This window comes from Echiichthys vipera, assembly GCF_963691815.1.
Source record: "Echiichthys vipera genome assembly, chromosome: 16".
NCBI lineage: Eukaryota > Metazoa > Chordata > Actinopteri > Perciformes > Trachinidae > Echiichthys > Echiichthys vipera.
This window is the reverse complement of record NC_139841.1, coordinates 10,316,627-10,340,751: the sequence shown is the minus strand read 5'-3', so window position 1 is coordinate 10,340,751 and position 24,125 is coordinate 10,316,627. Positions and strand designations below refer to the sequence as shown.

The window sequence follows — 24,125 nt, the reverse complement described above, 5'->3', positions numbered from 1 at the left end:
CAGCCCACTCCATTAGTAAGAACTGAATGTTTTTATCATTTATCAAAATAACATGATTTTTCTTTCTCAGAAATGTTGAACTAAATAACAACCATTCATCTTGATGTATAAGAAAACATGGACGCTTAAAATAAATGCACCACAAACCCTTAGTCAGTCATCATAGTATGTTGTACTGTGTTATACTGTAAATATGGATGATCATTAGCCACAGTCATTTGCTGAGTTATTGAAAGGCCTGCTCAGCCTGATAATAAAGTCCCACTGGAGCTACTAAGCACTTGTTATGTTGTGAAGTGTCAGTGGAGTGTCAGAAGGGGCTTCTTGAGCTCCTCTAGCTCCTTAAGGCTGATTTGTGTGTCGGCTAAAAGGTCCCCAAAGAAAGAACCTGCTTGGTGAAAGTCTTTTTTTTTTTTCCACCGGCAACTCTGCAGGTATTTCCTCCACAAGCTTTGACAGGATCACTGTTGACTTTGCTCCTCTTTCGAGGATATTATTCATAACGTGGTACTCATGGAAGCGTTATATGTGTGTGTTGAAAGGTGGCTCACCCTGACAACAGGCTTTACATTTCATGTCTTGCCTGGATTTCTAACTTTGAGATTTGTGTCTGTTTGCCTGTTGCAGCCCAACGATCCAGTGACAAATATCTGTCAGGCAGCTGACAAACAACTCTTTACCCTAGTGGAGTGGGCCAAGAGGATCCCTCACTTCTCTGAGCTGCCTCTGGACGATCAAGTCATTCTTCTACGAGCAGGTCTGTTAAACAAGGTCATAAAAACGCCAACCAACCGACAAAAAATGACTATGGGCCAGTGCAAATCTCCACCCTCACATTCACAATAGACATTGCCTAGAAGTCATTTTTTTACAGTTAGGTCACATTTAAGAAAATAAATTGGTCTCACTGCAATAAAATGGCTACTATGGGGACTTACATCATCACAAATGAATACAGTTGGACCCGATTGAATCCACAAGAGTCGCAGCCTTCCAGTCTGACTCAATTTATGCAATTCAAGACCATTTCGGGACCCCAGTATACAGAAATAGTCAAATACTCTGCATACAAAAACTGTGTGGTTTTTAACTCAAAAACTGCATGGGTTTAGCATAAAGTCATGTCTAAAGAGGAATTTCATCGGTACCCATAGAACACATTTTCATTCAGATATCTTGAGGTCAGAGGTCACAGGACCCCTTTGCCTTTCCCTCACAAAATATCGCCTAACTTTGGTATTCAGCCCCAGCAAGCTAGTATGACATTGTTGGTACCAATTGATTCCTTAGATTGTCTAGTTTCATATGATAATGCCTCCACCAACTGCTAAACTGAGCGTGCTACAGTGTCTGGGAAAGAAAATGGCAGCAGAGGACGGGTACCATCTTAAGTCCTTGTTAATGTAGTGTTAATGTGTAAATGTAAGATGCCATTATTAATATTATTGAATTAATAACCTTGTTGCTTCCCCTGGTAACCCCGTGTTTAAACATCAGAACACTATGATCTGCGGACGTATTGGCTTGTGGAAAGTGTTCAGACAGGGCTCTGCTAGACAGCTTTCATACATTTTACGACTTGCCCTTATGACAGCCCTAAGCCCTCACAACCTTACCGGGAATGTGCTTCAAAGTATGTGAGTGTGGACTTGGGCCAGTGACTACTTATGACTACTTAAATCTAGCCTATCTAATTTGGATGGGAAGGAAATGTCCAACAAGCACACTTGTGAAAGGATACTTCTACTGCTGTTCTAAATAGTAAAACATGAGGATCATGTCTCTAAACGAAGATAAATCAAAACTTATTTTGTTAGCATTCATCAGTTACGGTTTTCATGAGATTGTGGCAACCCGGAACAACAGTAGATACCCTCTAACGTTAGAATATAGACAGAAAAACAAAGGAATATGTTTTAACCATTGAAAGAAACTCTCTCCCCCTCTGAGAAAACACTGAATCTAAAGATGCTAGTGCTAGCTCTCTATCTGTATCTAGGTAGAAGAATCTCGTCAGACCTTCAAGGTCAGAACAGCTCATTGTGTGTACAGTATTTGCTATACGGAAAAGAAAGCTTCCCGCTCAGGATCACAGAAGCAGCCATGTTAAACAGCGAGTGAATCATCTGTCACATCTCTTACATTCAATAAAATCACATGCATGAAGGTCTTTTGGGTTCTTTCAACACATTGCCCTTGTTGCCTGCCTGTCGCTCCAAATTACACCACTTAATCCACCTTGAGGAAAAAACACTATTACACACTCATCCCATATGCTGAAAAAAAAAAAAAAAGATCCTTCCTTCATTCCTTATCCTAAGCACATGCAATGATGGAGAGACTTCAGCAAAGCAGAGAGAGACATTATTCCGGAGAGCTCGTCTCTTCTCGGCTCTCAGGTTTTCTATAAATAACCGCTTTAGTTCTGCTGTATCACAGATAAAAGCATCCTAGCTCCTCACATACCCAACTCAACTCTGGGGAGGCGAGTGTTGCCAGGCAGAACAGTTAAAGGAGCCCTGTCACTCAAAAGGCAGCGTCTTGTGTCTTCAGCACTCTCTGTGTCAAGCCCCTGCTTTGGCACATCAAGCCCGTTGTCTTTATTGTGATGGCAGGCGCAGTTCATCCCTTTTAACACGCTTGTCTCTTCAGAAAGCATGATTTAAATGTCTCCGTAATAACCTGATGCCCATGCTTGAGAAAGCTGCACGCTTTTACCGTGCAGCTTAATTGATTCATTGGAACTCCCTCTTTTTTTGTCACTTTCATTTTGCGTGAATGATGTGTGAACTTTTGTACAGGGATTTGCCTGTTGTTTTTTTTTCCCCTCATAGTTTTCCCCAATCCTTCTCCCCATCTCAGGTTGGAATGAACTCCTCATTGCTTCATTTTCGCACCGTTCGATAACGATTAAAGACGGGATCCTGTTGGCTACCGGGCTGCACGTCCACCGCAACAGCGCCCATAGTGCCGGAGTGGGAGCCATCTTTGACAGGTTTTTGTTATTACCATATTACTTAACTTTATTGTCTTAAAATGCATGTAGGTGCAACCTATAGCCACAACGTTTAGAAATATTTTTTTACAAGTGATTTATAAATTGAAACTAATGGCCTAATTCGTGGTTAACATAATTTCTAAATGTTAGTAATTAGCCATTAATAATGGTGTCTTGGAATACCAGATTGGGTTATAAGATGAATTACTAAATATATAATCATTAATGGCTTATTACTGATCTGTTAAGGAATAAATAACTGATGTATTGACTGTTCTAAACATATACACACAATGTGATATATTTATAGGGATAAAATTAAGTTGTGTGTAAATAATTAATAAATGCTTTATCAATCAGCAATAAACCATTAATAATGGCAACTTCTGCCAACTTTTGAAAACAGTGACTAGATACATATACAGCCTTTATTCAGTAAGCATTATTGGATAGTGGTAACATTTTCGGCATACTTAAGAAGCTGTAACTAATGCTTTGTTAATGTTAATGAATTATTCATCAAGCAGTAGTAAGCCACTTATAATACCATAATGCTTGCCAGGTTGTGAGACACCCCTGCAGCATAACTTGCTTTGTCTTTTGAAGTATCTCAACCATGATGAATGCCTTATTACTGCTTGTTAAAGCCTTTTAAATCATTTACTAATAAAGCATTAGATGCAACATCAAACAAACTTTTATAAGTATGTTTTTTTTTAACAGATGGTTTACAACTTATGCTATTTTGGTTTCTTCCACTGAAATGTTACACCTAGACTACAGTAGAATTCATGAAAGGCAAAGCAGCATAGGAACTATTGATTTACTTCAATACATTAAATATGTACACCTGTACACATCAGGGGTCTCACAGTAACACAGAAGTGCTCAGAAAATATCAAAAACCTAAAAATCCATGCACCGGTCACTCACAGTGAATTCGGGCGTGTGCAGGAACCACCCTGGTGACTGTTATTGACATTCCAGCTGTCTGACTGACTGAGATCTCACAGGAGTCTGCGGTGTCAGCATCCCACCCTGAGCTCAACTGACATACACTATTTGGAAAGTTATATTAGATACAAGCCAAATATATATCATGTATTTTATCCTGGTCATTAATGAATTGCTCAGATGATTTATTTTGAAAATGTACATGCTCCTGGAGAATCAGAGATCACACAGAGCTGGCAGCTGGCAAGGGTGCTGTCATCAGGCCCACATTAACAGCAGTCTATCTTTTCGACTGTCTTTCTCTTTTTCTCTTTCCTTGTGTCTCTGCCCCTGTGATCACCAAGCCTCTGTACTCAATCATCTGCGTTCACAGCCACGGGACATGTTCCATCTCTGGCATTAACTGCGGCAAGCATTAAGATGCAGAGAGCTGATAATGTTTCTTATCTAGTCCTCTCTCTCTTCACCATACAAATGAAGACACTGATTAACTTAAACGCTTGAGTCTCTTTTTTTTCTAGCCCTGTTGTTCATCCTCGGAACAAATTAAATTAGAACGAGCTAAGAGCCACAATTGACTTTACTATCCAAGAGACAGAGAGAGGAGGGGGGGGGGGGCGGTGAAACGGAGTGAGAAGGAAAATAAAGAGCGCCGAGGAGAGGGTGCGACCGAGTCAAAGAGGGGTGAGGAGTTCGAGGGACTCCACGCACCGACACTCCCACCAGTGACGTCACACACAGACAGTGGGAGCGCTGGTGTTGGATTACAGCTTGTGTTTACTCTGTGGCTTTCCTTTTATGAAAACCATGTACTAAATATAATTACTTTGTAGGGTTGTAAACTTTTCCACTGATCTAAGTTTGCCTATGTGGGCTGAGCGTATGCTGGTGTGTATTTGTTTTTAAATAGATTTGAGCTGGATAGTAGTTGAGCCATATTTTTAATGTTCCAGTCTGGATCTGGATTATTCACATGAAGTAGTAGTAGGTCATTTACAAAAATGTACCAATTAGACTCAAATGGTTTCCTGTGATCTTAACTTCTCTGGCACTTGAATGTCTGATATAACACAAATATGCTCTGGTAGCCAAAAATGATTTTTAGCCTGATTTTGAGCCACGTCTTTGACCTTTTTTTGTCTCTTCTGTGCAGAGTACTCACAGAACTGGTGTCAAAGATGAGGGACATGCAGATGGATAAGACAGAACTGGGGTGCCTTCGAGCTATAGTCCTTTTCAACCCAGGTAACTATAACCATATGTAAGCTTGCATTTGCCGTGGCAGTCGAAAGGAGCTGCAAATTAGGTGTTTTCAAAGATGTGCTGTTTTTAAAAAGAACATGTGCTGCAGAACACTGTCTTTTTATTCTAGTTTCCATTTCACTTTAAACCAAGACAATCCGAATGCAGAAGGTAAATGTATGGAAAGCTGCTGAGGGGGGAAGTGAAACGTAGCATCACAGGCTATGATTTGAGTTTAAAATAACCGCTTAAAAGTGACATGTGTTCATTTTCAGGTTCACATTTGTTCTTTGGGTTTTTACAAGAACATGTTTACATGTTTTAATGTTCAAAAAACACATTATTTTTCTCATACTGTCTGTCTGAATATACCCGTATTCACTCGCAACATACAATTTTAGTACCTTTCTCTTTAAGTCCCTCTCCTAAAATGGCCAAGTCTGCTCTGACTGGTCGCTCTCAGCATATCTGCACCGTAATTGCAGCGAGGAATGACTGTATATATATTTATATTTCTTGCACAGACTTTTGATAACTTGACAGTATTTATAAAGCACCGCATCATGCTTGGAATTCTCCCTTTTTACAATATGGCCCTTTAGTATTTGTAAAAAAAAATAATTATGACTCATTACGGACTTGTAGCAACAAAACATCCTGAGAAACTTCTCAAACTGCCCCATGCAGCAAAATCTACTCTTTCCACTGCCCATCATTATTCTGATTATTTTCAGTGAAATTTGTTTTACATCAACCTTTTCAAGCCAAATTTTTTGATGCTTTTAGATTTTGGGTGGAGTATTACTTTAAGGTTTGTGACTCAGCTTCACCTCATGACTGTAACTTGATTGGGTACTTGTGTTTGACTTGTTTTCTTTGAATTTGACTTTGGACTTCTCCTGAGAAGCTGAGAGTTTTAAAACTGCCTCCACCTCTGCATATCCCTGAGTTAAAGCGTCCAAAATAAAAGCTGATACAGGGCATTTCATTGATACACAATGTGCTCAAGGTAAACCAATTAATTCTTAATTTAATATTACAATATCCTCTTGTGATATAATTTTTTTAAATCTCAATAAAATCTTGCTTATGACAGTGAGTTTTCTTTAATTGTCTTGCCACGGCATGTGTCACGCCTGCTATCAGTGTGCTCTTCTGTCTTTAAACCTCATCCACATGGCACCAAAGTAAACTAAACCCACCCATGAATGTGACCCAAGTTTTTAATGACTCAGTGCAGGGGAGCCTCACTCAGTCCCTCTGGGGCCACTGCGGATCTGTTCACCCCAGACACACTGATCCTCTGTGTTCCACATTTTGTTCAGACCACATCCAGGCCTACTGGCCCCGGTTTCACGTCTCGGCCTGATTCCTTGTTAATTAGGGGTCCATAAGACTGGTCTGACGGGGAAAGCGAAAGGTTAGGGGTGGTGGAGGAGGGGACGGCAAACCTAAAAAGGCCCTCAGTCCTTTCCTTTCCCACACTGTGTGATTGAGTCCAGCCATTAACAACAAATGTTCATTCATTGTTGATCAATTGTGTTACGCTTTTTTCATCAGAGATGTTAATCAGTGACGTGTTTGTGTTGTTAATCAAAGATGAAGTGAAGCTTAAATTAGCGAGGCCCTAATTGGACTAACCCAGAATGAGGGGACACGCGTCCACAATGAACCTGCGGGGTACTTGTAAGTTAGTAAGCTCTCCATTGTAAACTACTGCAAGGTGCCCTGGAGCAAGGCCTTGTTCGAGTTTTCACTAGCAAAAAGTCACATTTGTCAACAAAAAAAACTTGTATACATGCTCATGAAACACTGTTCCTTTCTAATTGTTTAAAATAATAGCAGCGGGGTTGTTGTTGTTGTTGTTGTTGTTGATTATTTATTATTTATTTATTATTAATTATTTTTGTGTGTGTCTCCACAGACTCTAAAGGTCTGTCTAATCCAGGTGAGGTAGAAGCTTTGAGAGAGAAAGTTTATGCGTCTTTAGAGGCCTACTGCAAACAGAAGTACCCCGACCAGCCTGGCAGGTATGCATACACAGAAATTACTGTACACATAACATTCTTCCTCTCTTCGTACACAATTTCTCCTCACTCTTTTCAGGTGTTTTGGTTTAAAGGTCCCTTATTATTCTCATTTTCAGATTCATACTCGCACTCTGGTTTTCTACTAGAACATGTTTATATATTTTAATGTTCAAAAAACATTAGTTCTGTTTTAGCACCCGTCTCTGTATGTATGCGAGGTATGAGTGGTGTAGTTTGTCTCCTTATCCTGTCATTCTCTTGTCAGATGTATAATGGTCTTGTGACTAATTTTAGTCTTGTGTTGTGACAGATTTGCCAAACTGTTGCTGCGGTTACCAGCCCTGCGCTCCATAGGCCTCAAGTGTCTGGAGCACTTGTTCTTCTTCAAGCTCATCGGCGACACGCCCATCGACACTTTCCTCATGGAGATGCTAGAAGCCCCGCATCAAATGACATAATAGCAAGAGGGTTAAGCCCTCGTCGCCCTCTTTCCCTCTCCCCCCACATCTCCCACCAGCCCTGGAGAGCAGAGTCCTTTTTTCAAAAATCCCGTCTCCAGCAAGGGACAGATCACATGACGACTTTGGATGGAGAACCTCTCCCTTCCCCCCATCCCTCTCTACCCCTCTTCCTTTGATGTGTTTCAAAACAATGGATTCACCATGCCTATGGGTCTGTTTTATACCTTGTAAAAATCTATAAATAAGAAATATATATATATGAAAAATCACACAGCAACATGAGTGACAACGGGACTAAAAACAAGGTCGGACAGAAGACAAAGGAAACGTATTGAGCCATCGTTTTCATCCTTGCTTTATCTTCACTTTGGCAAGAAAAGGCAGAGATGATCAGGTTTTAACACCCACATTTATGCTTGCAGGTATTTTGAAACAAAAAAACAAACAAAAAAACAACAACGGTGATGTCATATTTGGACACTCAGCGTTGTGATCGGGACAATCGTGGACTGGGAGAGGCTCAGGACCTGAGCCCTCTCTCTCTTTCAGGACTGAACTTACTTCGGGGAGGGACAGTCCGGGACGACACGTCTGCTCAAAGGAACTCTTCTGTTCCTGCCTGACTCGACTGAACACGTCAGGTCTTGCACTAGCTGTTTTTGAAGTGTGTTCTTTCTGGAGTAGAACTCAGAGGCGGGTTAACAAGACTGCAAGTGCTCATAAACCTCAGGTCTCTGCCCAATTCCAACAAATACAACCATGTCTTACTCTATTAGCACTGTGCGACACCGGGGGAGGACGACGCATTAGTTTACTTATCAGCCCTTCAGTTAATGTCCATTTATTGAGAGTTGGGAGAGCTTGTTATGTACAATCTGTGCAGACTTCTGCACGCAGGAAGGTGCCGGCTGTTGTAAATTAGCCAGACATTAGCATTACGCTACACGATGCTCTGAAAGGCTGCCAGCAGGCGCAGAAACAACAATTTGTCATCCAGTTTCAAACATCTGAGCAGCCACAACTTCAACAGGTGATCACAGCGTACTCGGACGGCATCCAAGCTCCTTGTTCGTCCATTCTCCAACCTCTCCACTTCTCATTTCATGTGAATTTCAGCACACCATTCTAACACCTCCACACTCAGAAAGCCCTCTGCCACCATGCAGCGGGTATTAGCTTTCCGAAACACCTCATACCTACCTGTACATAAAGTAACAACCGTATACAGTATTGACCTTGTTTGCAGTTTTGAATTTTTAACAACAGCAATGCACTATTACCTCTGTTTCCATCCCTCCTGGCGCTCATTGAACCATTTACAGTATGCAGGAGAAGTGCTTGTCGTTGCAGCAGAGCCATTATTTGTTTATTTGTTTTGTTACTTGGCACTTAACCTCATGACAGCGGAGTCGGGTTCCTAAACAGAGAGCTGATGCGGATGTAATGGACCTCTGAGGTGGAATGTGGCCCAGGCCCGAGCAGGAACGCCCTGATTCTTTTCCTCCTCAGAGGGAAACACGCTTGCTCTCTCTGCACTTCTCTGGACAACCAAGTGTCATTCAAGTCGAACTGAAATGTTAGATATCTCCATGTTATGTATTATATGCTTCATGCCCATATTCTGCTTCTGTTCTTTTCCTCCTCAGCTTTTTCTCTAAATGCTGCAGCTGCTGCAAATCTATGCATCAAGTGCATTTCCAAAGAATGTCCACAGAGCGGGTGCATGCTGGCTCAAACAAGTCAAGTGTTTGTGAGGTGATGGTCCACTGTATAATTTTTCTGAACCAGAGTAAATCTCTCCCCAATTAGTCAGAAATGTGATCGACGGTCTGTACTGGTTTATTCACCAGTCAGCTATCAGCCCTCAGTCAAAAGTTTTACGGAACAGTGGAGCGTAGCAGAGTATAAGGATATGAGTGTGATAGAAGAAGAGGACTTAAAGAGAATGAAATCAATGATTGTCTTTCTATATCTACTTATTCACCACGCTTTCATTAGGACCTTGACAGTACCTGGACCTGAGAAAAAAAAACCTGAACACTGTGTTTTCATCAGCCTTTCATAAGCGATGGGTAATGGTGTGAGGCGTATGGAGTCTTGAGTGTGCCACTGCAGTAATCATTTTTCAGCGTTTAATTGTAATCAAGTCAGGATTTTAATACATTTAACAAAATATCAATTAGGTTGGAATTGGATTCGTAATACTGATTTTCAATGTGGCTTTTTATTTATTTAATTTCTTTGTATACCACGTACCTGACACATTCTATATCACGATGAATTTGTCTCCTGTTTTAACATTTACAATTTCCATTTTGAAATGAAATGAAGTCCAACCCACAGACGAGCAACGGGAGCTTTTATTGGCCAGCTGTCGACTTCTGATCTGCCCTCAAAGCTCATTTTAGTTTTGCTTTTTTTCAATTTGTAAATGGAATTGTTATTATTACACCACTTTGAATACTTCAAAGTGATTCTGATTGGTCAATGACGGCGTTGTACGGTCTGTTATTTCTGAACAGCCGTCCGCTGCTAGGAATAACAGAATGAATACACGTCCATCAATCTGCAGAAAGACATCCAGTACATTTAACGTCGCTGTGGGGGAAAAAAATGTTAGCTCTCCGTTGAAATCAGTATTATCTGTCAGCATATGGACATCTTAAAGTGTAATCCCATGGTCTTTTTCGGCGCTTACATCAAATCAACCATCTAGAAGCACCAACAACGTAGTTGGCAAACACGGAATTTATTAAGTGTTTTGAAAGACTTACTTACTGGCCCTGGTACCAGCTCCTCTCATAGTAAAGTCCATTCAAGTCGATTACCAAAGTCAATCCAAAAGAAAGGAGCCCATTGATGCTTGTTTTATGTGTCAGGACTCTTCTCATGCTACTGCAGAGGTTTGGTGTTATTTTGAGCAGTATTAGTGGTTAAAAAAGCTGTTTTAATGCCTTCACCGTACTGCCCCGAGCTAATCAGTGTTAGCCACGTCCGGCTGTTTTCAACTCTCCGGGATTTCTCCGTGATTGGTTTATACACGAAAAAAAACTGTCTAAATGGCTTATTTGATGTATGTAAGTGCCGAAAAAGACCATGGGCTGATTTTTCACTGGAATTACACTTCGAGTTAGTGGCTATTTAATAAGCAAGACGGTCATTATTGCGAATTTGCAACGATGACCGGCTCACTCTACATTATCCCTTAAATAACAAAATCTTAATAAGTCTGTAATATTGTGGTGGCACCACCAGGACTCCATAGATGTGTGCACTCAATGACCAATGATACAATGACCATGTGTCACTTTTTCAACATGATCTGGGTCCAGTTTCACAGAAGGGCCTCCACTAGGGGGTTCACTTTGCATATGTTAATCCACCTCTGTGGAACCCGGCCCCAGGTGCCCAGTGATCTCTTTCCTTATGAAGATAAAAGCAGAGTTGGTTCAGATACCAGCTCTGAAATGACAGATTCTGTACTCCAGCTTCAAGCAGGACTGCAGCGCGTCGGAGTTTCAGTGGGAGAGAGTGAGGGATGCGGTGGCTATTTGAGAGCTGTGAGCTCCCTCTAGTGTATGAGAAGCAGCGCTGCAACATTACTTGAATTTTTTTCTACAAGTATTTAATCAGACAAAAGGATGGCACTTTCTCACTGCGTTATTATCATCAATGTTTATTTTGACCAGACAAAAACCTCAGAGTCTGTCATTGTTAAAACTGAAAAATAGAAGCAATAACTTCAGTATGGCCTGTGATTAATATTGGCTTATGGCTTTATTATTACTCAACCATCACAGTGAGGTATTACAAACTATCCGGGTGACAGTATTGACTGCCAGTCTGAGCTCAGTTTACAGTATTTATATTCTGGAAAAAATCAATTCTTGTTTGCATGTTAAAACCAAACAAGTAAAGCATCATGGCCAAGACAAACTACTCTTTTAGGGCTGGATTTCCTTTGCTGATTTTATTCGAGCAAAGCAGATATTAAGGGATTAAACGTACATTTTTCAACCCAACTTTCAAATGAATATTGTCTGATGTCTCCTCCTCTGAGCTTACTGTGATTGGCGACCGTAGGTCTCTTAAGCCATAAAGTGGACGCTGTGCGAGCTCACTCCCCTGCAGGAAATTAACTGACAATGATCTTCTTGACTAGATAAAGAAAGGATCTTCCCCGTGGAATGATCACCTAAACGAACGCTTTATAACATAAAGCTATATTTTGTTAATATGTATATGTGTATATATTTATAAATATATATCGACAGATCTGTTCCTTGCGTATTTCCAACATTGAAAGAGGGAGACGAGTCTGTCAGACCAAACAACTCAGTTTTGTGGTGTTTTTTCCCTCTCACAAATATCTGACAGGGTTTTGCATTTCAGTGACTTTATAAATGTAATCCTGATCAACCAGCAGAGCCGCTCTAAACTGAAAAGAACCAGCTTCTCAAAAGTTTATCGGACCTCAAAAAACAATGAAAGAGGAAAAAAAGGTTAAGACTTTGTACCCCTCCAAAATGTTTGTGTTGCTTGGCAGTTTTATGTTCAAAAAGTGTAATCAGGAAAAGCTGAGCTTGTGACACAATCACTGCTTTCTTTGTTGCATAGACGGTAAAATGTTCAAGAAAAAAAAGGAAAAAAAACTTTGAAAAAGATCTATTTTTGTACAAAGGTAATTTTATCCCTTGCTTGTGTACTCTGTCCTTTCCCTTTTCTTCTGCAGGCTGTTGTATACGTAAGCTTATTCAACAAAGCAATTTTCAGATTGAAAATTTAAGGTGCAAGGAATTGTTGGCTTTGGCACCTCGGTAACTGTGTCGCCTTTACTTTGTCATTTTCAACCTGTCGCTGCAAAATGGGAATGTCTTCTCTCATATTTTTGTTGATTTTTAAAGAGATTGAATTTTGTCATCTGTTCTTTGTGGGTTGTTCTCTGATGTTCTATCTTTCAGAAAAAAAGTTATTAAAAAAATAACAAAGTAAGCTTGACTGTCCCCGTTTGAGTCTGCTTTAAAACACGTTCACTCATGACTCGCTCACATGAAACATACAAAAACTGGTTTTATTAAGTTGCAGGTTATAGCTGTCAAATGCAAACACGTATTCCACAAAGATCCAGGGTTAACTACAGAGGACAGATGCTGCTGGCTTTGTATGCAGGAGGAGCTTATCAAGCAGAAGAGACCAAAACAAATAATCAAATCACAATACGTCAATGCAATATGTACAAATCCTCAAACATTAAAGAACTTCATTTGATCAGTCAGAAACTGTTAAATTAGACCTTGGGTTGGGACTTATTTTAATTCTCCAACAGGACTGTTAAAAAAACCCAGAAACTATTCTGGAAGCATTTGACTTTGTTCACTAACTTCCCAACCTTTAATACTCATTTGTTGCCTTACCAGTAAGAATATATCTTGTTATGGCACACAGTAAACACTTGAGGTCTGGCATTAAAAAAAGGAAAACATCACTATTAATGGTGTCACTTGAACAGCCATAAGGATCCTTTGATGTCATTTTTCTTTTTTATACCTAAAGCTTGAAGTTGACCTCTCCACCTTGAAACAACACTACACCATAACAGACCAATTAAAAGGCAAAGAAACTGTAGAAAGGCCAAATAAGCGTTACATTTATTGTACCGGAACAGAAATGCACATGTGGGAGTTGGTAAGGAGCCGTGACAACCGAGTTAATGCAGTGTCAAAACTACTGAAGCACCAGAACAGAGTATCAACGTCGTCGTAAAAGAATAACAAAAGACTCCAACAAAACGTGGCGGGTTAACGTACGCGTGGGGTATCTCTCAGATGGGACGAGGGGAAATTTCCGGTGATACTGTATGTGGCTGATGTCTCGTTTGGTTCTCCTTGCTGAATGTCATTGCCTGAAAGCCCTGTGCATCCTGCAGGAGCTCTCCGTTAGAAAAAAAAAGTCCTCTTTTCTTACAACAAAACAGAGAAAAATAATGTTAAAAAAAAAAAGAAAAGAAATATGAATGGCCCAAAAGGGCTTAGCAGTCGCTTCTCCATAGCTTGATGGTTTTGTCGTTTTCTAAAGCGGCGGATGCGATGATGTTCTCTGTCGGGTGGCAGGCAGTCGAAATGACGACGTCTGGAAGAAGGAGATGAAAAGGAAAACTGAGAAGGGTGCCGAGAACCGCCTCAACGCATTATACCCAGAAGAATATTTATTCATACACATGCGAAAATGTCTTAAAAACAGCAACATTTACAGAATATTGAGACTTAAAGGCCCCATGTTATGCTCTTTTTCAGGTGTCTGTCTGAATATACGTCCCTAAACCCTCCATTTTAGCGCCCCCTCCCGAAAAAGCCCAGTCTGCCGGGGAATGACTGTAACAGCACTCTAGCAGACCTTACTTTCATCCTTTCACAGCATTAATAAAGCACCTCAACCTGCTTTATACTACTTTTTTTTTTTTTTAAAGACGTGGAGCTCTCACTTTTTGACAATAGGGGACCTTTAAAATCTGTGCTGTCAAAACCAGTGTGTCTTCCTGTACCTGTGTGGCCCTGGAGTTTCTGCACAATCTCCTTTGTCTGAAGGTTCCAGATATAAACCATGTTGTCCTCGGAGCCTGACACGATCCACTGCAAGAGAGCGGCCGCTTAGCATCAGTCACATTTAGCTGCCCACGTCAATCAATACAAAACGATTTCATATACATATATGACCTGTGTGGGTGAGGTATTGTATTGTTACATCAAAGAAACTGTTTGCGGTGATGTGTACTGGTAGAAACCAGATGTCTTACCTTTCCACCGGTGACGGAGAAGTTTGCGAATATGCAGTACTTCTCGTTTTTGTGGCCGGTGTACGTTTTCAAGCACTGAAGCGTTGGAGGAACAATGAAAAGTTAATAATCTGAATTGCACAGTCAGATCTTTAAACATCATCAGCGCGTGTATTAAAGTATTTGCTAGTAAACAAATATGGGGGAAAAAATACAATATCATTTTGTTATCCTCTAATACAAGTCGGGTCTTAATATCAGGGTTCGTACACGGCACACGGTCAAATTCAAGCACTTTTAAGGTCCATTTGCTGGCTTTTCAAGCACCTTACAGCTGTGGTAAACATGTTTCTACAAATACATACATACTGGAAATTATTATTTCACGCTAAAAGAGATGCTAGTATGCTATAAACAACTAAAATTGTGTTTTGTAATAACAGAAGGATAGGAAATTCAATTACAGCTTTTCTATAGTTACTTGTTGTTGGAAAAATGCGGATACAATTTCAAGCATTTTCCAACTTTGAAAAACACAACATTCAAGTTCAAGCAGATTCAAGGATTTCAAGCACCTGTATGAACCCTGTCACATAGACATTCTGTTGAAGTCTTCTGATAAAAAGAAGAAAAAACAACCTGCAAGATGATGTTTGTATTTTGAGATAACATTAGGACTCAAAGCCCACAGCTCACCTTTCCCTTGCTGTAGTCCCACAGCTTCAGCGTGCTGAAACGGAAACACAAAGACAGCCGTGCATTTGTTAAGCAACTATTATAACAATATAAAACAGTCTTTTAATCATCTTCATTTCATGTATTATACAAAGCTACAACACTGCAGCTAAGGAGAGCTTATTATAGTGTTATACCGCCCTCTGCTGGTGAAACAACAATGAAAGGAGGGTTTACTTTACTCTACGGAAGCTCAGCCAATGTTCAGTCAGGAAGACTTTGTGCTCATTCATTCACAAATCTCTCTCTCACTCTCCGGGTTCTAACCTATCAGCTGACTGTGGGCATTCACTCTGCTTTAAACCAACCACAGTTTGAGGCACTCGGCCTAAACCAATCATATTGTTGCCGTCAAAAAAAAAACAAGAACTGTTCTACTCTCTGCTGTTTTCAGTCATTTCAGACAAATCAGCGTGACCCTCCTCCACCCCGTTGACCTCAAGCCTTCATCACATTAAATCCTGCTCCACATCTCATAATGCACACCTCAGCCAGCTCAGCCAGCTCTCTTCCCCACCACCAGTGTCTACACCCTGCTGCTGTACTTCCCCTCCTGAACATACAGGGTCTAATCCCCAGAGACTCTTCACAAAAAGCTCCTCCTGAATGACCTGCAGGTTCGTGATACTCACTTGTCCAGTGTAGCAGCCAGGATGTATTTCCCGTTGGGGGAAAACTTCACAAACGACACAGGGGGGTTGTCATCATCTAACATCAGCACAACAACAGGAGCAGTGTTAGCAGACGATAGGAACCAAAAGCCTAATAATGTCTGAGTGGAGAATTTCACGTGTTATCATGCCTCAATGCAGACAGAACTCATTTAAATTTCTGTCACTAATTGACAGAAAAAATACTATTACACAATTTCAAAACGCATTTCCTGCAATGCCCCTTTTACACCAACATTAGCGTATATGCATGTTTTCTTTAATGCAGAAAAACCTGTTCAAAATAGGCATTGGGCTCCTTCCCCATTGCCAGTGAAGGAGTATTTTCGCATTTTTTTTGGATGGTGACATGTTACGGTGGTTATTTCTTTCTTTTTTTTTATCTGTTACTTAGGGCGCACTGACACTGTCCTTCCGCACCGGGCCAAAATCGGTTTTTCGGCTAAAGCCTAGTGCGTTTGAGCAGTGTGAGTGCACCTGCTCCGCGCATAACTGCTGACAGCGGTCCACGGCCCGCCTGAGAGAGGTGGGCTTTTGTAGAGCGTGTTTGCACGTGTACGAGCACGATGCCTACGACGGTTCTGACGTAATTTATGTGCGCCTGTTCGGACATAGAAAAAATAAGGACGGACCATGTGCGGACATTTAACAACAACAACAATGGCGGTGAAAGGTTCACGTTGGTGTGGTGCGGAGGTGGAGTGTCTACTGCAGATTTGGTCGATGAAAATATTCAAAAACAGTCGACAAGACGCACAAAAACTCTGAGGTCTATGGAAAGATTTGTAAATAAAGCGATGCATCGCGATGACGTCAATCAATGTGTGTGACGCGTTACGGCGTGATGACGTATGGACCTCAAGAAGCATTTGCGCGAGGCCCAGGCAGTGTGAGTACAAACGGGCCTGGGAGAGGGAGGGGGGGACAAGTACCCTAAAGCCCGGGTCGCGGTGCGGAAGGACAGTGTGAGTGCGTCCTTATTCAGTGTCTCTTTCAAACTTGGTGCCGACTAATTTGGAGAGAAGCCAGAGCACTGTTTTTTTGAGACGGACGGAATTTGTGGCTGATTGTCGCAGAAGTTACCGACGGAGGTGACGCACATCGCGGCATGGCATTGCAACAGGGCTGAAAATTAGCGCGTCCATCCGGGGGTCATGTGTCCATCACTGCTGATTAGAGTCAAATAAACGCATGTAACTCCAGCAGAGCCATTTGTCCCGGAAATGAATGGCGACTGTAGCCTCTCCCAAAGTCAGAAGCAAGTTGTTAGTGGGGGTTTTGGTCCAGTGGGAAAGGGTTATTACACGGAATGAGAATGGAGGTGAAAATCTGCACAACATGCAACAATGTCCCAGGGATTGAAGGCCTCAAAGCACTGCACATACTAGGTGCTCTTACCTATGAGTGTCTTTAAACACTGCCCCGATGCGGTGTCCCAGATTCGGCTGGGAATAGAAAAAAATAAAAACACTATTATCATTATTTAGACATTTCTAACACTTAAAGCATGTAAATATTGTCACAACAAAATGAGTTATGCGTTTATGTTTCTACACACACACACACACACACACACACACACACACACACACACACACACACACACACACACACACACACACACACACACACACACACACACACACACACACACACACACACACACACACACACACACACACACACACACACACACACACACACACACACACACACACACACACACACACACACACACACACACACACACACACACACTTCTTATGTTTCCCCTTCTTCTATTCCAAGTCTAGATAATAATAAGTTACAGTTACCTCATTAAAAGGTAACAAAACTACTTTACTGATTACTTCCACCAAAATTAATGTTTTACTACGATAAGTACATTTTAGTTACTTTTGTCCACTTTGAAATCCCGATATTGGTAATGTGTCTAGTTTGTAGGCCTCCTGCTATTATCTCGGCAGGGATTATGTGATTAGTCGTCATAGTTGTGACATCACAACCGTACAGAAGTCCTGGCTTCTGAAGTTTCTGAATACGGGCTGTGTGTTTTGATACTGTCACAGTATTTATATAACACTCAGACCTACTTTATAATCAAAGGTAATTTTACAATAAGACACCTTTAAGTAAGATACTGTATGCGAGTACAGCAAGGGCATTGTAGAATGCTGTGTTAACAATGCTAATGAAGATTTCTGCATATAAAGATAACAGTATTATGACAATATGTTATTACATTACATCTACAAAAATATTCTCTCTTCATTTTGCACGTTTACACTCATGTAGGAAGTTTTCTATTAAGCCCCAATCCTACGCATTCTTATTCAGGCAGCTATGAGACCTCAAATGATTGTCTTTGTTAAATAAAGTGTTGACTTTGGAAAGCAGGAAAACTAATGGAACATAATTGCATGCTGTACTGTGACAAATATAATGCAAGATCCATTAGGTCCTAAACTGACTGAGAAATAATCTGCTAATGAGGAACACAGCCTGACATTTTCCACCGTCGCCTTTAAAAGTGTGCCATTACTGAGGGCAAAGATGCAACCCGATGAGTGAGTGTGCACGACTGATCGAGACGAGTGAATGTAAATGTGATAATACGTGCTGGCTCTCACCAAAGGCCGTCGTAGCTGCTGGACACAATCAGGGAGCCGTCTCTGTTAAAATGAACCTGCAACCCCAGACAGAATCCCAGCACATTACTGATACCATGTCCGCCTCAAAGAGTCCTCTAACGTTATAAATAAATCAACTTACAGCCGAGACGGGGTCAGAATGAGCCGGCAATGTTTTCAAACACTTCCCGGTCTTCACGTCCCATATCCTTACGCTCTCATCGAACTGTAAGCAGAAAAAAAACACATATTTTTGACACGCTTACAATGCTCAGAGTGAGCGCTTTCGCAACAAAGGTCTAACACGTGCGTTCCATTTACTGCTTGTTTTACGCCAGAAGCTTCGTACTCACCGATCCTGACACGATTAGATTGGACTGGGGGTTGAAGTTGCAGCAGAAGACGTAGTTGCTGTGACCTTTTAGAGTTTTTAAGCATTTCCCCTGCATGAAAGCAAAGAGTTGAAATGTCACATTCTCGCTGGTAACAGAAAAGAAAAGATCACTTCTCACTCAAAGTACAGCTGGCGTTAGAATCCATTCAAGTAGCTAACTGCAGCCTTTATGGTGATAAAAATCTGACTCCCACAGAAACCCCAGATATGAATCTTAAGTGTGTGCATGGATTCGGTTTTCATACTTCATGAATGTGTAATGCCACTGCCGCGGCCTTTGTATAGACAGGGTCTTATGCCATTTCTTTATAGTTCAGTTCAGCGATACTGTGAAGCCCCTGGAAGGTAGCATGATCTGACTGTACTGCCACTGATACAAAAAACTCAGAATTTAAATATATTATGCTCAGTTTAAGGTTCATACTTGTATCTTGGGTTCCTATTAGCACATGTTTACATGCTTTAATGTTAAAATAACACATTTTCTCATACTTTCTGTCTGAAACGCTGCATTTTAGCACCTGTCTCTTTAAGCCCCATTCCTGAAAAAGCCCAGTCTACTCTTGATTGGTCAGCATTGTGACATCACAACCTTACAGAAGTCCCAAACGGCCCGCATTCAGGAGCTGTGTCTTTTAAAGGAGCTGTGTGCATTTCTCTGTAGACTGAGCCTTTTTGTGCTTTCACAGTATTCATATGGCACCTGAACTTACTTTATAATCAAAAAGACAATGATATCTCACTTTTTATGACATAGGACCTTTAAGTTAATCAATCACTCTGCTCTCTTACCGAGCTGACATCCCAGATCTTCAGGGTTTTGTCGTCCGATGCAGACACCAGGAGGTTGGAGTCAGAGGACCAGGCCACGTCAGATATACCCTGCAGGTTCATTGGGGGGGGGGGGGGGGGGATAAGTCAATAAAATAACATGGATCAATCCAAAGGGATTTAGTGTTATCAACTCAGTCAACTTATACTCACATCATGTACATAGTACATCCTACTTCCTCACACTGTCCTTCTGCACAGAGCCCCGGGCTTTAGGGTAGTTGTCCCCCCTCCCTCTCCCCCTGCGCCCCAGGCCCGTTTGCACTCACACTGCCTGGGCCTCGCGCAAATGCTTCTTGCTGCCCATACGTCATCACGCCGTAACACGTCACACCCATTGATGACGTCATCGCGATGCATCGCTTTGTCTACAAATCTTTCCATAGACCTCTGAGTTTTTGTGCGTCTTGTCGACTGTTTTTGAATATTTTCATCGACCAAATCTGCAGTAAACACTCCACCTCCGCATCACACCAACGTGAACCTTTCGCCACCATTGTTGTTGTTGTTAAATGTCCGCGCATGGTCCGTCCTTCTTTTTTCTATGTCCGAACAGGCGCACATAAATTACGTCAGAACCGCCGCAGGCCTTGTGCTCGTACACGTGCAAACGGCTCTCTCAGGCGGGCCGTGGACGGCCCGCTGTCCGCTGTTATGCGTGGAGCGGTTGCACTCACACTGCTCAAACGCACTAGGCTTTAGCTGAAAAAAACAGTTTTGGCCCGGTGCGGAAGGACAGTGTGAGTGCACCCTTATGCTCAAAACTTCCAATAGCTTTTTGATCATCCTTCTCATGCTAAATGTACGCACGGATAAGATCTTGTGAGCAATCCTGTCTATCGAAACCTCAACAAACAGCAGAAATACTCCAGCAGTAGAGATGAGAATCTGATTTACTCACGAGTTTGTGTCCAGATATGGTTTTCTCAAACTTTCCGTCGTATGCTCCCCAGATTTTGATGAGTTTATCAGCAGCTGCAAAGACAAAATTAATAGGCATTCACTGTTACTACAGCCTTCATAAAACCACTCCAAACAAATGCTTCAAAATATGACATAGTACTGATAAAGGCAAAACATTTTCAAACACAATTTACTGTATTTTTTTTTCACTATTAGTTTTCTACATGTCATAGACTAAACGATTATTTGAGAAAATAGTTGGCAGATTGAATGATGATGAGCACTGTCATTACTGCAGCTCTGATTTACTGCGGCCCATGAAAGAGAGAATGGGAAAAGAACTCACATGAGCTGGCGAGCCATTCTCCGCTCGGACTGAATTTGACGGAGGAGACGGCTTTAGTGTGGCCCGCTAATGTGAACTTCAGGCTGTAGTTTGGCTTTGCGGGCGCAGACTGTAAATGAAAACAAAACATGATATTTGACAATCTCTACATAATGTGTGACATCAAAGTAAAACATTAATATCCTGAAATCTCACACTGCTGCCAAACAATTACCAATTACAAATAAATAAACCAATGAGAAAAGAAAATTCACACCTTGCTTTGACTGGCAGATGCCGATGGAACAACCGGAGGCTTTGTGTCCGTCTCCGGTTTCTTATCTTCTGTTGCCATGGTGAGCAAATGAGCATCAATTGAGCACGACCCTGAAACCGAAGAAACAGATATTGAAGTAAGTTGATAATTGAACCTAGTACGTAGGCGGTGTTACATTCACATGAAACCAAAGTGAAACAACGCATTACCAACTGCGCACAGTCTGTAGATTTTTAAGGACCCAACAACATACGGGGTTTAGACGTCTACTGTTATTCAAATGCAAAATAGCCGAAGTCAGCTATGCCCCAGTGTCACAAGACATCACACTGTGAAACAGCAGGGTATGATGTAGATTAAAAATGTGTCATAACAAATAAAAAGGTGTAACACTGATTGCTCCAATGTATACATACATCATTCAATTAAAAGTGATTTTTAAATTGTGATGTACAGCAGTGGTCCCGACCCTTTCTTTAAGACGTACACCAGCATCAGATAAACTCAAGTAGCCCTTCATCAACACCACCCATCGAATCCAGATGTGTTCATTTGAATGTATCATTAATGGATATTATTTAACACGTCGCAATATTTTCTAATATTGTTACAGTACTTTTTTTGAACCCTTAAAACTATATAATGTCTAGGTGGGTTTGGTCAAGTTTGCATTTGTACTACCTGTGGCAGGAGCTGGACATGTAACTATTTCAACCATTTAACCGTTACTTTTAGCCAACTGTTTCAACTGCATATGAATGACTTTTAGTTACCTCTTTCAGCCATTCCTCCAGTTCTATAAGTTAGCCAACTATTTAAACTGTATATCCATTACCTTGAGCTAACTGTTAAGACTTCTCTGCTCACTTGCTAACCCATTTTCACTTTTTTGCAACACACTGGCTTAACAGACGACATCATATCAATACAATATGAGCCTGACTTCTCTGGCTCCCTGTATTTAAGATGTCACTGATCATTATGAGCACTTGTCATGGTCATTATATATTAGTAATGCTGACCCCATACGAGCCTGTTCACAGTATTAGATCCGGGGGCAGGGCCCTTCTCAATATTTCAAAGTCGAGGCTCAAAACTTGGGCAGATCTTCTCCAACAGGACCCCTTGAATTTGGACCAACCTGCCCGAGGTGAAATCTGTGACTTCTTTTAAGAAACTTATTTTTTAGACTTGCCTTTATAGGTTTGCATTGTCTTTCTACCTTATCTGTAAATGTCATTTTGTATTACTCATTTGTCATTTCTACTGTTTGTTAAAAGCGTCCTATCATTTACCTAGCCTTGTGTTGCTGTTTATATTTGTATATGGACTTTGATGCGAATTTTGCCTTTGCTCTGTCTGTCAAAGCACTTCGTAAACTTCTTTTTAAAGATGTGCTATATAAATAAAGTTGTTATTGTGTTACAGTTACAGCTTACTAACTACATATCATGTTGTTGTTGTGTTTTTTTAAATAATTTAACCTACACCACAATATCTCCAACTAATCCCTGGTAACTGCAAAAATACCCATTAGGGTACAAGAAAGGTTATCACTGCTGTGTCAGAATAATTGACTAAACTGATATCCGTGCTAATCCTGTAAACGATGACAGCTATAAATTAAACAATTCCTAGCTATGTTACCGCGGGGAATTATACTATAACGCTCAGTAAATGCTTCAGTCAAATATATGGTCAAAGGATGCATTGTTTTTTACATGAAGACATGCACTGTGTACCTGTTTGTGCTTCAGCTCAGCGTTTTCTTTACGTTTAGCTATTTCAGCTAGCAGTTAGCAAGCTAACGTTAACTGGCCTTGATAAGGTTGAAAGGACTGAAACATTTCCTACCGTCAGCTAAGAACACGACGCTATCGCTGAGTAGTTGGTATCGATTACAAATACGCCAGTTCGTGTTGACATGCAACAACGTTAGCGTACATTTGAACAGAATACGTATTAAACAAAGGGCGACATGGAGCCCTTACGCTAGGAAGTTCAGCTCTGACAGCACCTATCATCATACCGTAACCATATATATATAATATTTCACCAAATATGGGTTGAAGCTCGACACAGAGGGAAAACAACTCCATCTTACATCCACTGGTTTAATGTGAGGTCGTCTGATCATGTAGCGTTAGCCGTCTGCTTTAAACGCATTGATGCTGTTGACAAATTGGTCGAGCAGCCACGGAGGGGCCCTCCATTCAAACAACGAGGAATGAGTCATAAAGCGATACTCACGTGGATTAAATGCGGCTTCTGGATCAGGTTGTTACTCCTCGCACGGATATAAGGGAGAAATACCCCTATTTTTTTATTCAGACGATCGTGGAGAACGCATCAATCAGTCCGCTTGCTCCTGGATGTTTGCCTGCGAGGAGAAGCGGGGAATGTGGTGTGGTGATGCGTCTCCGCGCATGCGCGTCATCCTCAGAAGTAACGGAAGCTAAAGAGGGACAAGAAGCGTCAAAGGCAAATGAACCTATTTTGTCACTTTGCTTTTAGTAGTGGACACTGTTTATCCTGTTGGGAATTTAGCTTAAATCTGATTTATAATGCAAATTGTTGTGCAAACTCTTGTCTCTTTACTGTATTTTTTACCTTATCATCTGTTCATTTCATTTTTGCCGTTCACGTTTGTTAAACGCGTCATATCATTTACCTTGCCTTGTTGATGTGTATATTCGTGTGGATTTGTATGTGCTTTTGCCTTTGCTCTGTCTGTCAACGCACTTTGTTATTAAAGGTGCTATATAAATATTATTATTATTATTATTATTATTATTACTGTTGTTGTTGTTATCATTATTATTATTGCTATTACCAATGTTATTATTATTATTATTATTATTATTATTGTTGTTATTATAAGCGGTTGAAGATGTGATGAGAT

The 24,125-nt window shown here is 41.0% G+C and overlaps 2 protein-coding genes across 3 annotated transcripts in view; one reads left to right on the top strand and one right to left on the bottom strand.

Moving 5' to 3' along the window:
• rxraa (retinoid X receptor, alpha a) overlaps positions 1 to 12,614 on the top strand; it is a 107,469-nt gene extending 94,855 nt beyond the window's left edge. For both annotated transcript variants that reach the window (XM_083929801.1, XM_083929800.1), the window contains exons 7-11: positions 628 to 757; positions 2,863 to 2,995; positions 5,106 to 5,197; positions 7,119 to 7,224; positions 7,535 to 12,614. In XM_083929801.1, the coding sequence (XP_083785927.1) occupies positions 628 to 757; positions 2,863 to 2,995; positions 5,106 to 5,197; positions 7,119 to 7,224; positions 7,535 to 7,682 (609 nt within the window). In that variant the 3' untranslated portion in view covers positions 7,683 to 12,614. The remainder of the gene's footprint in view (positions 1 to 627; positions 758 to 2,862; positions 2,996 to 5,105; positions 5,198 to 7,118; positions 7,225 to 7,534) is intronic.
• A 691-nt stretch (positions 12,615 to 13,305) lies between these two features.
• Positions 13,306 to 23,611, bottom strand: wdr5 (WD repeat domain 5). Its single transcript, XM_083930267.1, has 14 exons — positions 23,474 to 23,611; positions 21,224 to 21,333; positions 20,968 to 21,076; positions 20,620 to 20,693; positions 19,680 to 19,769; positions 18,847 to 18,936; positions 18,636 to 18,719; positions 18,494 to 18,549; positions 17,262 to 17,308; positions 15,825 to 15,900; positions 15,154 to 15,187; positions 14,479 to 14,553; positions 14,227 to 14,314; positions 13,306 to 13,814 (listed from the first exon to the last, which is right to left on the bottom strand). Exons 2-14 carry the CDS (start codon positions 21,299 to 21,301, stop codon positions 13,714 to 13,716), a joined length of 1,002 nt encoding a protein of 333 aa, XP_083786393.1. The 5' UTR covers positions 21,302 to 21,333; positions 23,474 to 23,611; the 3' UTR covers positions 13,306 to 13,713.
• Positions 23,612 to 24,125: the final 514 nt, after the last annotated feature.